At 44.7% G+C, this 16191-nt stretch overlaps 2 protein-coding genes across 2 annotated transcripts in view; one reads left to right on the top strand and one right to left on the bottom strand.

The window, feature by feature from the left end:
- Window positions 1-197: 197 nt before the first annotated feature.
- On the bottom strand, window positions 198-8470 carry adck5 (aarF domain containing kinase 5). The gene is made up of 15 exons (XM_041883766.2): window positions 8282-8470; window positions 7350-7435; window positions 7001-7150; window positions 6804-6879; window positions 6278-6478; window positions 5909-6049; window positions 5619-5732; window positions 5367-5498; window positions 5037-5120; window positions 4864-4945; window positions 4577-4655; window positions 4348-4439; window positions 3975-4227; window positions 3723-3839; window positions 198-1094 (listed from the first exon to the last, which is right to left on the bottom strand). Exons 1-15 carry the CDS (start codon window positions 8303-8305, stop codon window positions 992-994), a joined length of 1734 nt encoding a protein of 577 aa, XP_041739700.1. The 5' UTR covers window positions 8306-8470; the 3' UTR covers window positions 198-991.
- A 715-nt stretch (window positions 8471-9185) lies between these two features.
- LOC121571960 (RNA polymerase II subunit A C-terminal domain phosphatase) overlaps window positions 9186-16191 on the top strand; it is a 106353-nt gene continuing 99347 nt past the window's right edge. The window contains exons 1-5 of the mRNA XM_045221984.1: window positions 9186-9858; window positions 10774-10857; window positions 10986-11079; window positions 11256-11384; window positions 13498-13648. Of these exons, the coding sequence (XP_045077919.1) occupies window positions 9557-9858; window positions 10774-10857; window positions 10986-11079; window positions 11256-11384; window positions 13498-13648 (760 nt within the window). The 5' untranslated portion in view covers window positions 9186-9556. The remainder of the gene's footprint in view (window positions 9859-10773; window positions 10858-10985; window positions 11080-11255; window positions 11385-13497; window positions 13649-16191) is intronic.

The following is a 16191-nucleotide window of genomic DNA, read 5'->3' as shown; positions in this document are numbered from 1 at the left end:
GTTCGTAGTCACGTTTCTTAGAATATTTTGTAAACAAAATGTATTTAAAAAAACATTCAAAACACTGGATTGTACATGTCTTTATAAAACGTTATAATCATCTTTGGTCTTTTAGGGTCAAATAATTTGAGTTCCGCACCTGTAACTCGCAAATTTGTCATGGACATCAATGCATTATTTACACAAGAGACAAAGAATTCCAAGGGGAGGAAGGGCACTTTATTTAGTTAACGCCACTTTCCTAAATATAAGAATACAAATATTTCCTAAAAGGGATGAACATTGATGACTTGTTAAAGAATGACTTGACCAAACTATATGCCTGCAGTTAAAGTAATCTCAGCATCTATAAGCACTATTATCCAGGTAATGCAACGTAAGATTAAAAAGCCTGAATGTTCTCTGTGTCTAAACATGTGCTATTAATAAGATTTAATATAAATCTGAAAAGGCTGCCAATCTTATTCAAATCAGATTGCTCCATCGTTGACTTTCTCATTCATAAAAATCGTCATGGCCACAGCAGGAATCTTGGCTTAAAGGAATCACTTTCAAGCTTTTTACCACCACATACTGCTATCAAATTCAACCCCAGTAAAAACCAAAAAGAATAAATGGTTCTACGTTTGTAATCATTAAAATGTCTTGTGCCAGTTGACATTCCTTGGAGGCATTGAGACAGTGCTCCTCAATACCATGACTCCTGGCGAGTCAAGTGCTTAGCTTGGAGCTGTATTTGGTACTTTTTCCTGTCCTCTGACTAAGACACATGATAGTCTTCATTCTGCCAAAGCAGATTTGGTATGTACTGTAGATGTGGGAAATGTATAGCACCATTGTAGCAGCCCATCTGTCCATTTGACAACTATCATATTAAAATACTTATTCAGTAGTTATACTCCTGTCGAACGGGTTGCATTTCTTGAGCTTTAAACAGGGGTCACTAGTCTCCGGTATGCAGCTGAGGTATGGTGTGTCAGGGTGTCAGCCTCTACTTCAGGTATTGGTAGACTTCCTCATCCAGTGATATGAGGTTGAAGTAAGACAACAGGGATAGCAGGGATCGTGTCAGACTCATCATCGCCATTTCTGACCTGGGAAGATACAATGATTGAAGTTAATGTTTTAGGCAATCTTGTAGGAACTAAATATGCTGATTTATGTATTTTGGGGAATGTCTGGAGCAAGACCTACCCAGTCGGGTCTACTGATATAGTGATATATACTCAGTGGCCAGTTTATTAGGTACACAACCCCGTTAGCAGAAATCGTTCACTCCTACAGACAGTGAGTCACATGGCCTGCTATATAAAAGCAGGCAGAGGCATCCAGTTACTGTTCGATTGAACGTTTGAATGGGCAAAACTAGTGACCTAAGCGACGGAGCGTGGTATGATTGGTGCCAGGCACGCCGGTTCCAGTATCCCCAAGGCTTTTCACGCACGACAGTGTCTAGGGCAGCGTTTCCCAAACTCGGTCCTCGGGACCCCAAGGGTTGTGCATGTTTTGGTTTTTGCCCCAACACTACACAGCTGATTCAAATGATCAAAGCTTGATGATTAATTCATTATTTGAATCTGCTGTAGTGCTAGGGCAAAGACCAAACGTGCACCCCGAGGACCAAGTTTGGGAAACCCTGGTCTAGCTAGGGTTTGTGCGACAAACAAAACCTCTAGTCAGCGGCAGTCCTGTGGGCGAAAAGAGCCTGTTGATGAGAGGTCGAAGGAGAATGGCAAGAATCGTGCAAGCTAACAAGCGGGCCACAAACAGGCAAATAACGGCGCAGTACAACAGTGGTGTGCAGAAAGGCATCTCTGAACGCACAACTCGTTGGTCCTCGTCGCGGATGGGCTAATGCAGCAGACGACCACACCGGTTTCTACTCCTATCAGCTAAAAACAAGAAGAAGCGGCTCCAGTGGGCACGCGATCACCAACACTGGACAGTTGAGTGGAAAAACGTTGCATGGTCTGACAAATCCCGGTTCCTGTTGCGTCATGCTGATGGCAGTCAGGATTTGGCTTAAGCAGCATGAGTCCATGGCCCCATCCTGCCTGGTGTCAACGGTACAGGCTGGTGGTGTAATGGTGTGGGGAATGTTTTCCTGGAACACGTTAGGTCCCTTGATACTGTTGGGTACTAACTTTTAAACTTGAAATATGAAGGAGATGGGGAGCGAAGTGAAAATGACATGGCTTGGGAACACCTCTTGTAACCTGTGGCTTAACGGGGGATGACTGGGTGAAAGCATTAGGTTTTTTAGGGCCTTCATTTTTGTGGAACCCAGCAGAAAATTATCCCGAAGGCATAGTCAGGCGAAGCGAGAGTGGGAATCGTCATGTTATCAAACTTCGGTTTTTCTTTGCAAATATAATTATGCATAGCTTAACATGTTTTGTGTTTCTTTTTGCTTTTCAAGTGGTGCTATTACTCTGAGGAAGTGGAGAAAGTCAAAAGCTCCAGCTGAAATGTCGTCATCAGTTGTCTGATGAGAGAAGGAAATAAGAGTGTGCATAGTGTGATTATAGAGCAGAGGCCATAAATCTGAGGTGTAAATATACAAGTCAACTGAATGTTAATCGTTTCATTTAAAAAAAAAAGTAATCTCCAAGTTTATATAATGTTGAACAGTATGGTTATTGTTCATAAAGGGGACTGTTGTGTACTAACTTCTAAACTTGAAATATCCTTATTCATGTTACCATATTAGAACTGAGGGTATGGAAATCTACTGAGTGAGAAAGGTGAGTGCAGAAAGAACATGTTCTTGTTAAATCTCAGGTATCCTATGGAGAGGAGAAGGGTCACAGTCTGGTTCCAGTCAACAGATAAGGTAGGACAGCCGTGAGTTGGGGAGGAGTGAGGAATTTGGGCCCAGGTCAGGTCAGATGAAGTGAGAAAGAACAGGCATCACTAAAGTCCTGCCTAGCAACAAAGATGTGTTTAGAGAAAAGGAGGAGACTCTGCCTAAAGGGGGGTATAAATACTTGTGCTGGTGGAAACATGTCTTTGTTTTATGCAGCTGTGTGACCCAGTGGGTGAATAAACTTGGTTTGAGCTTTACTAGTCGTCCGCAAGTTTGACTGTTTATTTAGAATCTAGAAATACCAATTGAGCAATGTTTCCATGCCCTGAAGAATACAGGGTGATCTGGAGGCAAAGGGGGGGTGAGACCTAGGAGATGTTGACGCTTGCGCTCTAGCCAACCGTTCGCAGATACAGTGCGAGTAGGCTAGTCTACATAATGGAATTATTATGGATAAGTGCGAGAATATTTGGATTTGTCAAACGGCAGTCAAGCATCGATCATCATGTCACCAGAATAAGACCCTCGATATTTATTGGAAAGGAGCATCAAGATCACTGTGCACTTTCACCACCCTGTGAAATTCACAACTTCTCATCTGTAGCCTAATAAACTGCATGCTTTCCCGAGTCGTAGTGGGAAGACCACACCATATCACGTGACTCCAAGTTCACTTAAATATGATGGTTATTATATCAATATTTTCGCATAAAGGCATTTCCACTGCCAATTCTCGCATAATTAATCTTACGAACAAATGATCTGTCGGCATTCATAAAATTGTTCCGAAACTTCCCGTTTCCATCACAGCTGTCATGATTATTATTTTTTTTTTATACGGTATGATTTTACTCGCATAAAAACTGTGGATGGAAACGTGGTTACTGAGTGTATAGTGTTGGGGATAATTCGTTACCTCAGGGCACACTCGAACTTGAGGCTCTCCCAGGAGGTCCACACCCATCGGAACACTCTGAACCTGGGAAGAACTCCCGGCCTCTCTGCCTGGAGCCGCCCCCAGCCTTGCACAGCGCTGGAGACAGGACAACAGGTTAGTAAGTATCTACAACTGCTGCTATGTGAAACAATCGTCTGTTCACCTCTTAGCCATGACACAGTATATGTCCACCAGAGCTCCCAGCCAGATGTTGATGCTGCTGCTACTCACCTCTTGGCCATGACACAGTATCTGTCTACCGGAGCTCCCAGTGTGATGTTGATGCTGCGGACCGTGTTGATGTTCCTGAACACCAGCAGCATGGGGCGTGGCATGGACTTGAGAACAGCCATGATGTTGTCAAAGTGATTGACAGCCATGTCCCTCATATAGGATGTCTCTTCATGACTCAGGATGTTGGACATGCCCAGCTCCCGCATGTTGATTGGCCGCTGCAGCAGCATCTCACAGAAGATGAAGTAGTCTGATAGGAATCAGGATATTGTAAGCATTTTAATAGTCTGTTGTGAGACTGGATTTGTTTAAGGCATACGACTACTGTTTAAATGAATGAAACAGTTTGAAATATTAATTGTCCTCTCACCTTTGACCCCCAGGCTGTTGGAGTACCTCTTCATGGCAGTGTTGTCTCTCAGGACTATGGACCGCCACAGTTTGCACAGCGCTACCCTGTCACTACAGGGTCAAAGGTCAACGGTTAGAGCTGATAGTAAAACATACAAGCTGTACTATTAATGTACCCACACACTACTGTGAGTTGCTTTGGATAAAAGTGTCTGCTAAATGGCTTAGTATTATAGTTTAAACCTTACATTTCACTGAGGTATTCATACAGGCCGTGATCCAACAATACTAGCTCTGCCTTCTTGTCTGGACCTCTTCTCACAAGCACTGTGACATGGTACAGATAACATGCATTCAAGGTCACCAAGTCATTTTTAGCTAATATTGTCGTACAGTTATTTGTTATCAACTTGACCTTTTTAAAAAGTTAACTCTGGAAAAACCTCTTGGAAACTGCCCTGATACAAGTTAAACAAATCAATAAATGAGCATGTTAAGAGTTCAGCAGAAACTGTAAACATGCCCCCTGACCTACCGTTGCCAGGGTGAGGGTCAGCGTGGATGAAGCCCGTGTAAAATATCTGCTCTGCAAACGTACGGATCAGCTTGTCAGCAGTCTGAAAAGCCAGAGACGATGGTTTAAATACTTATCCGAGTACTAATGATCATAGACAAAGGCTGCTCTACTGTGTCACGATAGGTACTTACATCGCTCAAGCTAAGTCCTTGTCTTTTGATTTCTTCCACATTGTTGATTTTGCAGCCTTCACAGAACTCTGCAGTCAACACTCTCTAAAGGAAATGGTTTGTTTATTACAGTACAATACATTAATACAAAAGTGGTATCAAACGCTGCGTTTAGACAGGCAGCCCAATATTGATATTTTCTTCACTAATTGGTCTTTTGACCAATCAGATCAGCTCTGAAAAAGAGATGTTAAAAGATCTGATGTGATTGGTCTAAAGACAAATTAGTGGGGAAGAAGATCAGAAATGCAGCCATTGTGATTTTCAGCAGTGAATAGTTATGGGTCTCACCTTGCTGGTTTGGTCCCAGTAAACCTTTGGCACAACGACAAATTTGAAGTGTTTCAGTTCCTCTGCACACCTCTCAGAGTTCCTGGCCTCATTCTCAAAGTCCAGCTCCTGAGCCAATGTCCCCTTCAAGTCCTAATATCGTAAGAGAATGCCAACGTTAGGTTAGTTTAGGGGACCATGCTCTGCGAGGTATTATCTGAGGGGGGGGGGGACAATCTTTAACCAAATTAGCAGACAAGTTTAAGCGCTTACTTTGAGGACCCATCTGAAGCCGAAGCTGGGGTGCATGAACTTTATAACATCCAGAAGGATCTCCAGAGTCCTGATGTCACCGTCGAACCGATCCCTGAGGTCTATGTACTGCACCTGGGGAAGAGAGAGAGAGAGTGGTTACTATTCAGAATCAGGAGTGATACCGAGCCTGGTTTAACCAAAGTGTTTGGTTTAATCAGGCGAGGTGACACCTATTTAAGAGAGTAAATCACACACAGTAAACTGTTAAAACTGTGGCTGAATGTGTTGTACAGTTAACCTGAACCCACTTTGACAGCAACAGGAGTCCCGTCCTGCAGCTCTGCCTTGTGGACCTGAGCCAGACTGGCTGCTGCGATGGGCTCATAGTCAAACTTCTTAAACATCCTGTCTGGAGTAGTGTTGAAGTCCTCTCTGAACAGAGACTCTACCTGTTAGAACGTGACAGATAATTTCATGTAAGAATGTTTCTCAACACTTCATTGTAAATTATAAAATGGCTAGTTCTAGCCTCCCATTATGAATGGCCAAGATGCATTCAAAGCCGTGACAAAACTACGAGCATGGCTCCCTCATCACTTTCACTACACCCTCTTGTATCTTATTGCTTCATTAACTGCTCTTCAATGTTTGACAAGACAAAGTACTGCAGGTCTTACCTCCTTGTATCTCCTGTTGAGAGCCTTATCCTCCAGGACATGCAGTGTCTTGACGTACTCAGGAGGCAGCAGGTGGTTGAAAGCACACAGGCCCTGTCCCAGTTTAACATATATCCCCCCGTTCTGCACCGCTCCCTCCACCATGCGGTCTGCTGCCCTTTGGTGGCACAATGACATCCCTGCCATGAACAATGGGCTGCTCTGGCAACACAGAGGGGAAGATGATGTGATTGTCCTGACTGAACTACTGAGATCGTTTCAGACTCACCTATTGTTTAGCAGACATACACAGATCGACACATAGGGCTGTCACAATTCATAATGGTCAAGTTCCCCTGCTCAGACGTTGCATGCATCAACCAATGGTTGCGTGCCACGTCATCGACTGTTCCGTCGGGCACCAGATCGCTATAACATATGTGGCTAGCGAATACTTAAAATACCTATCCAGACGTTATAAGATCTGGCATGCGTCAGCAACACCTGGACAGAGGAACGCAACCAATATGTATTCTGTCAAACTTACCTCGTCCATGCAACGTAACGTCACATTGGTGGTCCACCAATAATCTACTGAGATATAGAGTCCTACATATATAGACCTGTAGGGACAGAGAGAGACATGGTTTGAGTGTAACTCAAAAGGAAATTATTCAAAACATTTGACAACATGCAAAAAGGATGGTGATTTACTATTGGGATGATGATTATGATGGGACCCACCTACAGAAGCGACCGACTCCCTTCAGCAAGATCTTCATCTTCCGTCTCTCTCGAGGTTCCGCAAAGGCGTACCGGACCCCCACAACTGCAGGAACACTCACCGCCACGCCCAGAAACATCTTCCTGAACAACCCTCGACTCTTCCCTGGCCTGACAGGAGAAGACATGGGCATTTCAGCAACAGTGTGTGTACATTTCTTTCTATCTTGCAGTTGCTTTCTGGAAGGTTACAGTGTTTGACTAACAGCATGTATAGTTCTGCGTCCTGTCTAGGTGAGCCATTCTGGCTCAGACAGAAGATGGGCCATTCTGGCTCAGACAAGGCATAGTTGTGTAGTTAGTATAGTACCTTTGTGAGCTGAAGGATCTGTACAGTTGTGGGTGTGGGTAGGGACATCTTCGCAGCAGGGCCAAACTATGCCAACACAACCTTAACTACAGAATGACAAAAACACCACCACAATCAGTGTCACTTTGAAGCATCAACTTCAAACTAATCCACTGTTTTTGCTAGTTACAGTAGACTTGCTGGGAAACACCTTCATCCCTAGAAAACTACAGAAAAACAAACTCTGCATGTTGCTATGTTATATTGAATAACATGGAGACTGGTGGTGGGGACTCTGCATCAAGGTCGCTCTCCATAGGCCAGAACACGGTGTTGTTTTCCTTAGCCGTCTATCACAGGACAAACTGTTTCCAGACTAGTAGATTTATAGATAGAGCCTTTCTATGTCAGGGCCCTGACCACGTGCACACACACGTACACGATCACTCATTCTACCCTGTTTCCCATGGCATTGAATAAAACACGTGACAACTTCTAAATAAGGGTAAACTACAATCTCAAAATTTGGGACTTCACACGATCTCTTTTAGCGAGTTTGTATGTCGACCTCTGATTTTAGTATGAGGTTATACATTACATTGCACCAGATTATACATTACATTGTATCCAGTTATACATTGCATAAAATGTCCAAGCTCATTTCCTGTGAGTTAGAGAGTAGTTAATGGAATGAGACCTCTTGCTAGTGGGATCTGTAAACATAAATGTAGCAATATAATGTGCAACATTATTAACATACAAAGCGCACACACATACATTTAATCTAGTCATTATTTGTATGACATTTAATCCATACATGCATAAACTGTTAAATGTCAGGTGTTGATTTTGAATGTATGGACAGGCATATTTAAATTTTATGTAGCTAGTATGTTAGCTAGTTAGCCTACCAAGCAAGGAAAATATGACATTTAACAAATAGTTCAACTCACTGCTTTGAAGGACTCCCCCGCCATGTTCAGCCTATACACACACTCACTATGCTCTCTACTCACTAATATGTAGTTAAAAAAAAAAAATAGTGTAGCCACTAATCTAATGTAATCTTGTAACTGTCTCCTCCCGTTTCAGATCATGCTTGACTTCCTGAACTGTCTACAAATGATTTCACAGGAAGATGTTGCACAAAGTTGATCACGTGACAAATGGTCCGAATGTGACCAAAGCTTCTCTAGTGAAAAGATTCCTGACTTGACTCGCATCAATTAATCAACCCTAGCGTACTTTAAAATGACTCTGAATTTAAATCACAAATGTACAGAATAATGCATGTATTTCTGTGGTTGAATCAGAAATGGACGTTGTAAATACATGATTAATTAATGTGGCTAATTACATAACATGTACCAGAAACGATTCAAGTGTGCCATCTCTATACAACCTTGTTTACAGTCAGGTTTACGGTATTAAGAGTATGGTCTGTGGAATTGAAACAATGTTGCTTTCAATGATAACTGCAAAATACTACTGACTGTGTCTTGACTTGATAATTTTGAGATTTATAAACAAATATAAAAACAGCCACATTTGTGATCCTCCTTCCCAGCCTCTCAGCCATCACATCACTGGCATAGCCTGAATAATATTTATTATAGATAACTGTTTACATTATCATCAATGTGGGAATTACTGTGATCAGCCCCGTATTAGTGTGACATTAGATCAGCGGTAGCAACTCTACTAATCAGGAGGAGCAGATGCATGATTTATACATTACATCATCTTACATCATATCAGGTAGAGCACATCAAGGGATGTCCCCAGAGCTTTGAAGGGGAAGAAAACAAAACAGCATGATGTTGCATCTTGCATTTGATTTCTTTAGCATCTTGTTTACATGATCATCTCAACTTCGACTTCTCCTTGACATGCTGTGTATGAACCTCAAACTGACACGTTTATTTCAACACAAATGGATGACAACTGTTCCATTGATCAAAGTATTTTAATTGACAAAGTAGAGAAGCCCTCTGTCATCGGAGTCATCGGAAGCTGTCCGACTGTCGTCGCTGCAGTCTTGTATTTCCTGTTTACTGGCGGGAAGAGCGAAAGAAACTGAACCATCGGTCGGTTTTCAAAACGCACGTTTTTTTTTTTTTATTAGCTCAGTATCAATAATTTATGATAAACCGAATTCCACGCGATTTGGATACATATAATTGCTTGACCTGTGCCAACCGTTTAAAGGGATTTGAAGCGCGAAACCGATGGAGGAGCCCGCTGACTCCGTCGGTGGCGGGGCAGCACAGGGCCCCACAGCGCAAGTGGCAGAGATCCGCTGTCCAATGGCAGCGCGTCCAATGCGGCTGCTGGAATGGAAAGTCAAACCCGGGTCCCTCGTCAATGTGGATTCGGTGTTGGCGTTATGTGCGCCCATCCCGCCGGAGAAAGAGGACGGGTCTCAGCCGCCAGAACAGCCCAACAGGCTGCCAGGGAAGAAACTGAAATCGGACCGAGCTGGAGTGGTGAAGGACCTATGTTGTCAACTTGGACAAGTCATATCGCCTGGGTGAGTCTGCAAGCTAGCTATAGTGAACTATATAGCTAATGTTGCCCATGTCAACGATGTTTTTATATTGTGCTGTTGTGTGGAGTTTACTATGTTCGCTAACTAATGTTGTTGCTCATAGACCACATTCGTAGTAGCATAGCTAACTAGCCTAGCTGATATGTGGTAATGCTAACTAGCTATGCTACCCAGTGCGTGTGTTGGAGCGCCGATCTCTACAACAGCTGGATGGATCATGTCAATGGGCGAGTTCGTTTTGCATGGCCCGGTGTCTTAGTGTGTGGAGTTTGGGATTTTACACCCCAAATTGGTCCTTAAGTTAAATATTCATCCACACGGGGCTCCGAGCCATGCAAAACGAACTCGCCCCATATTGTTGTATGCACATTACATCATCCACATGGTATCGAGTCGTCGAATTTGCACGCTCGAGCACTTTTGGTCCAGTTTATGACGGAACCAGAACTTCGAATATTTTATGATTCAGAAAGCATTTTGGTGTTATGAATTTGGGTAACAATCCAGAAAAAAACGTAAATGATGTAATTGATAACAACACATTGTGAATATAATAATATGACACCATTTATGGAATACTGAAAATGGCCAAATATTAGCTTAGAGCTGAAGACACCCCTTGTTGTTGTTTTAAAAGTTTGAATGTGTCGATTCAGTTGTCATTTTGTCGTTCAGAAACTGATGACAGCTTATGCCCTGGTGCTTTTCAACATGGAGGCACTAATGTAGTCTTATGGAGAAGTGTGAGGGGAAGTTGTGTTTATTAAAGTGTTTGTTTAGATATACATGTACACATGTTGGAGAGACTGTGGCGATTCTACCAGGCACCTGCATTGTAAAGCCCTTTTAAGGGGGAAACTCATTATGCTGCTGTCTCAAGTGCCACTTCTCTTCCAGTGGTGTGATTGTCAGAGTAGAAGAATGCAGTCATCCCGTCGTGATGAAGGGGCTGTGTGCTGAATGTGGCCAGGACCTCACACAGTAAGTACACACACGTATTCCATGCTAGAATTCAATTGGCATATTCACACAATTTTAAAATAGGCTTATCTCTTAGCTGTAGGTTACTTCTTATGAGGATGCATTACTAAGTGGATTCTCTCTCTCAGGATGCAGAGTAATAATGGGAGGCAGCAGGCTCATATCTCCATGGCAAACGTTTCCATGGTGCACAGTGTCCCTGAGTTGATGGTCAGCTCTGAGGTGAGGCTTTGAATGTCATGGCACTAGAAGATGAGTTTCCTCTGACGATAATGTAACCTTGTAAAAATACCTCTGTGTCATTAGAATTCAACTTTACTATGTAGTAGCGACAGATTTGTTGAAGTCATGGCCCCCTTTTTATAAATGCCTGGTTCTGTGATATGTCCCCAACACAGGAAGCAGAGCAGCTGGGCAGAGAGGACCAGCAGAGACTCCACAGGAACAAGAAGCTGGTTCTGATGGTTGATCTGGACCAAACCCTGATCCACACCACTGAGCATCACTGCCAGCGCATGTCCAATAAGGTACAGTGGGGAAAAAAAGTATTTAGTCAGCCACCAATTGTGCAAGTTCTCCCACTTAAAAAGATGAGAGAGGCCTGTAATTTTCATCATAGGTACACGTCAACTATGACAGACAAATTGAGAGAAAAAAAATCCAGAAAATCACATTGTAGGATTTTTAATGAATTTATTTGCAAATTATGGTGGAAAATAAGTATTTGGTCAATAACAAAAGTTTCTCAATACTTTGTTATATACCCTTTGTTGGCAATGACACAGGTCAAACGTTTTCTGTAAGTCTTCACAAGGTTTTCACACACTGTTGCTGGTATTTTGGCCCATTCCTCCATGCAGATCTCCTCTAGAGCAGTGATGTTTTGGGGCTGTCGCTGGGCAACACGGACTTTCAACTCCCTCCAAAGATTTTCTATGGGGTTGAGATCTGGAGACTGGCTAGGCCACTCCAGGACCTTGAAATGCTTCTTACGAAGCCACTCCTTCGTTGCCCGGGCGGTGTGTTTGGGATCATTGTCATGCTGAAAGACCCAGCCACGTTTCATCTTCAATGCCCTTGCTGATGGAAGGAGGTTTTCACTCAAAATCTCACGATACATGGCCCCATTCATTCTTTCCTTTACACGGATCAGTCGTCCTGGTCCCTTTGCAGAAAAACAGCCCCAAAGCATGATGTTTCCACCCCCATGCTTCACAGTAGGTATGGTGTTCTTTGGATGCAACTCAGCATTCTTTGTCCTCCAAACACGACGAGTTGAGTTTTTACCAAAAAGTTCTATTTTGGTTTCATCTGACCATATGACATTCTCCCAATCCTCTTCTGGATCATCCAAATGAACTCTAGCAAACTTCAGACGGGCCTGGACATGCTTAAGCAGGGGGACACGTCTGGCACTGCAGGATTTGAGTCCCTGGCGGTGTAGTGTGTTACTGATGGTAGGCTTTGTTACTTTGGTCCCAGCTCTCTGCAGGTCATTCACTAGGTCCCCCCGTGTGGTTCTGGGATTTTTGCTCACCGTTCTTGTGATCATTTTGACCCCACGGGGTGAGATCTTGCGTGGAGCCCCAGATCGAGGGAGAGTATCAGTGGTCTTGTATGTCTTCCATTTCCTAATAATTGCTCCCACAGTTGATTTCTTCAAACCAAGCTGCTTACCTATTGCAGATTCAGTCTTCCCAGCCTGGTGCAGGTCTACAATTTTGTTTCTGGTGTCCTTTGACAGCTCTTTGGTCTTGGCCATAGTGGAGTTTGGAGTGTGACTGTTTGAGGTTGTGGACAGGTGTCTTTTATACTGATAACAAGTTCAAACAGGTGCCATTAATACAGTTAACGAGTGGAGGACAGAGGAGCCTCTTAAAGAATAAGTTACAGGTCTGTGAGAGCCAGAAATCTTGCTTGTTTGTAAGTGACCAAATACTTATTTTCCACCATAATTTGCAAATAAATTCATTAAAAATCCTACAATGTGATTTTCTGGAAAAAAAATTCTCAATTTGTCTGTCATAGTTGACGTGTACCTATGATGAAAATTACAGGCCTCTCTCATCTTTTTAAGTGGGAGAACTTGCACAATTGGTGGCTGACGAAAAACTTTTTTCCCCCACTGTATACTCGGGGCATTTGATAAATGGAAATAGACATCTGTTACAAAACCCCAAAAAGTGTGCCTAATGACATTCAGCGATTACCATTGATTAGGCCGACATTAATTGATGCGTCTTGCTGACAAATATAGTTTTTTTTTGTAGCCTGAAAAGTCGGGACACCTGAAATGGGCTGAAACTGTCCCGGGCAAAACGGGATGCTCACCCTAACACACAGTCAACTTACTAGACTAGGCTACAATGGGTATTACCATGACAATAGGCCTACTGGTAGCCAATGATGTAGTGTTTTTAAAAAAGTAGGTGGGTAAACTGGTTGCCGGTCGTGGTGAAAAGTTTAGTTCCCTATGCTTTCAATGCATTATTTTGAAAAGAGGTTGTTTGATATTTCTATGCCCCAGGCCTTTGCTGAGAGTCACCCTGTATGTAGCTAGTCTGTAATAAACCACTGGTGGTTATGTAGCTAGAACAAACCATTGACGGTTCTGCGCATGCCTCTGCTCTTGTTCCACAGGGAATCTTCCACTTCCAGCTGGGGCGGGGGGAGCCCATGTTACACACGCGACTGCGTCCGAACTGCAAAGACTTCCTGGAGAAGATCGCCAAGCTCTACGAGCTGCATGTCTTCACTTTCGGAAGCCGCCTCTATGCACACACCATCGCAGGTACCCACACCCACACACACACTAGCAGCTACTTAACATTCTCTGATAATTATGCCTACGTTGAATCACTATATAATTTGCTTTACAGTAAGTAATGCACTATGATGTAAATTCAAAGTGTATGAGTGCTCAGATGCTAAATGCCAGGTGAATTTAAACACATTTAATTATCTAGGATTACATCCTCTGTAAAATCTCTCTACGTAATTATAGATCTAGATTTAATGCCTGAGTGCTGTCTGCATTATAGGTGAGAATAGTTTTATTTAAATGTTTGTCCATACACTCCCCAGATTGAAAAGTTAGACACCTAACAAGACTAACAGACATGCCTCAATGTGATTGGTCTAAGCATTTGAGGCAAATCCTGAGTAGCGCTAGACATCTGAGTGGCCACTAGAGGGCAGCATTTACCTTCAGTTTGTGTCTCAGGCTCATTCTGTACTCAGTCTTCATATCTCATTGGGGTTGCGTCCCAAATGTCACCCTATTTAGTCTGGGGAGGTGAATCTGCGACAGCCAAAAGTCGGACACTAGTGGTTTTCCAACAGCAAGGCTCAGATCAACATAGCGGTGTCAACATACAGTGCCTTCGTTAAGTATTTAGACCCCTTGACATTTTTCCTATTTTGTTAGGTTACAGCTGTCAGTGTTTGCTGTAGGTGGGTGTGGTGTTGGAATCAGGCGCAGGACGCAGAAAATAAGTCCAAAAGACTTTAGTGAAGGCACAAACTAATACACGAGACAAAAGCCCTGAGGCGAGAAACTCCGCACGCAGGCGTAAAACAAAAGGGCGCACTAAACATGTGCGAGTATACTCTCCTTAACAGAGGAGAAAAGCTACAACGAGCAAACGGTATACTGTAGAGCAAATACACGACAGCGAAACAATCACACACAACACCTGACAAACACAACGAGAACTTATAGGACACTAATGACACTAAACGACAACAGGTGTACAATTCCAGACAAGACCAAACGAACATAGAAACATACAACGGTGGCAGCTAGTATTCCGGAGACGACGAACGCCGAAGCCTGCCCGAGCAAGGAAGAGAGGCAGCCTCGGCCGAAACCGTGACAGTACCCCCCCCTTGACGCGCGGCTCCAGACGTGCGCCGACTCCGGCCTCGGGGACGACCAGGAGGACGCGGAGCAGGGCGCGTCGGGTGACTACGATGGAATTCCGTCAGGAGAGACGGGTCCAAAATGTCTCTCCTCGGCACCCAGCACCGTTCCTCCGGGCCGTACCCCTCCCACTCCACCAGATATTGGAGACCCCCCATCCGACGTCTCGAATCCAAGATGGACCGCACGGAGTACGCCGGTGCCCCCTCGATGTCCAATGGGGGCGGAGGAGTCTCCCTGATCTCATTTTCTTGGAGTGGGCCAGCTACCACCGGCCTGAGAAGAGACACATGGAACGAGGGGTTAATACTTTTATACTCAACAGGTAGTTGTAATCTGTAACACACCTAGTTCAATCTTCTCAGGACTTTAAACGGCCCCACAAACCGCCGACCCAGTTTCCGACAGGGCAGGCGGAGGGGCAGGTTTCTGGTAGAGAGCCAGACTCGATCACCAGGTGCGTACACGGTCCCTCACTGCGGTGGAGATCGGCGCTCGCCTTTTGACGACGGAGGGCCCGCTGCAGGTGGACGTGTGCAGCGTTCCCACGTCTCCTCCGAGCGCCGCACCCACTCATCCACCGCAGGAGCCTCGATCTGGCTCTGCTGCCAAGGTGCCAGAACCGGCTGGTAACCTAACACACATTGGAAAGGGGTTAGGTTAGTGGAGGAATGGCGTAGGGAATTCTGGGCCATTTCTGCCCAGGGAACGTACCGTGCCCACTCCTCCGGCCGGTCCTGGCAGTATGGTCTAAGAAACCTACCAACATCCTGGTTCACACGTTCCACCTGCCCATTACTCTCCGGATGGTAACCCGAGGTGAGGCTCACCGAGACCCCCAACCGCTCCATAAAGGCTCTCCATACTCTGGAGGTAAATTGGGGACCTCGATCAGACACAATATCCTCGGGTACCCCGTAGTGCCGGAAAACATGGGTGAATAGCGCTTCGGCGGTCTGTAGGGCAGTAGGAAGGCCCGGCATAGGGAGCAAACGACAGGCCTTAGAGAACCGGTCCACAACAACCAGTATAGTAGTATTCCCCTGTGAGGGAGGAAGGTCAGTGATGAAATCCACCGAGAGGTGAGACCATGGTCGTTGTGGAACGGGCAGGGGTAGTAACTTACCCCTAGGCAGATGTCTAGGCGCCTTACACTGGGCGCACACCGAGCAGGAGGAGACATAAACCCTCACATCCCTCGCCAACGTGGGCCACCAGTACTTAGCACTAAGGCAGTGCACTGTCCGGCCGATACCAGGATGTCCAGAGGAGGGTGACGTGTGAGCCCAATAGATCAATCGATCCCGAACCTCGAGCGGAACGTACTTCCGACCCTCCGGGCATTGAGGTGGACTAGGGTCGGTGCGCAACGCCCGCTCGAGTTCAGCATCGACCTCCCACACTACTGGTGC

The sequence above is a fragment of the Coregonus clupeaformis genome, chromosome 8, assembly GCF_020615455.1.
Source record: "Coregonus clupeaformis isolate EN_2021a chromosome 8, ASM2061545v1, whole genome shotgun sequence".
NCBI classification, from domain to species: Eukaryota; Metazoa; Chordata; class Actinopteri; order Salmoniformes; family Salmonidae; genus Coregonus; species Coregonus clupeaformis.
The sequence above is the reverse complement of the archived record's forward strand: the minus strand, read 5'-3'. Positions and strand labels throughout refer to the sequence as shown.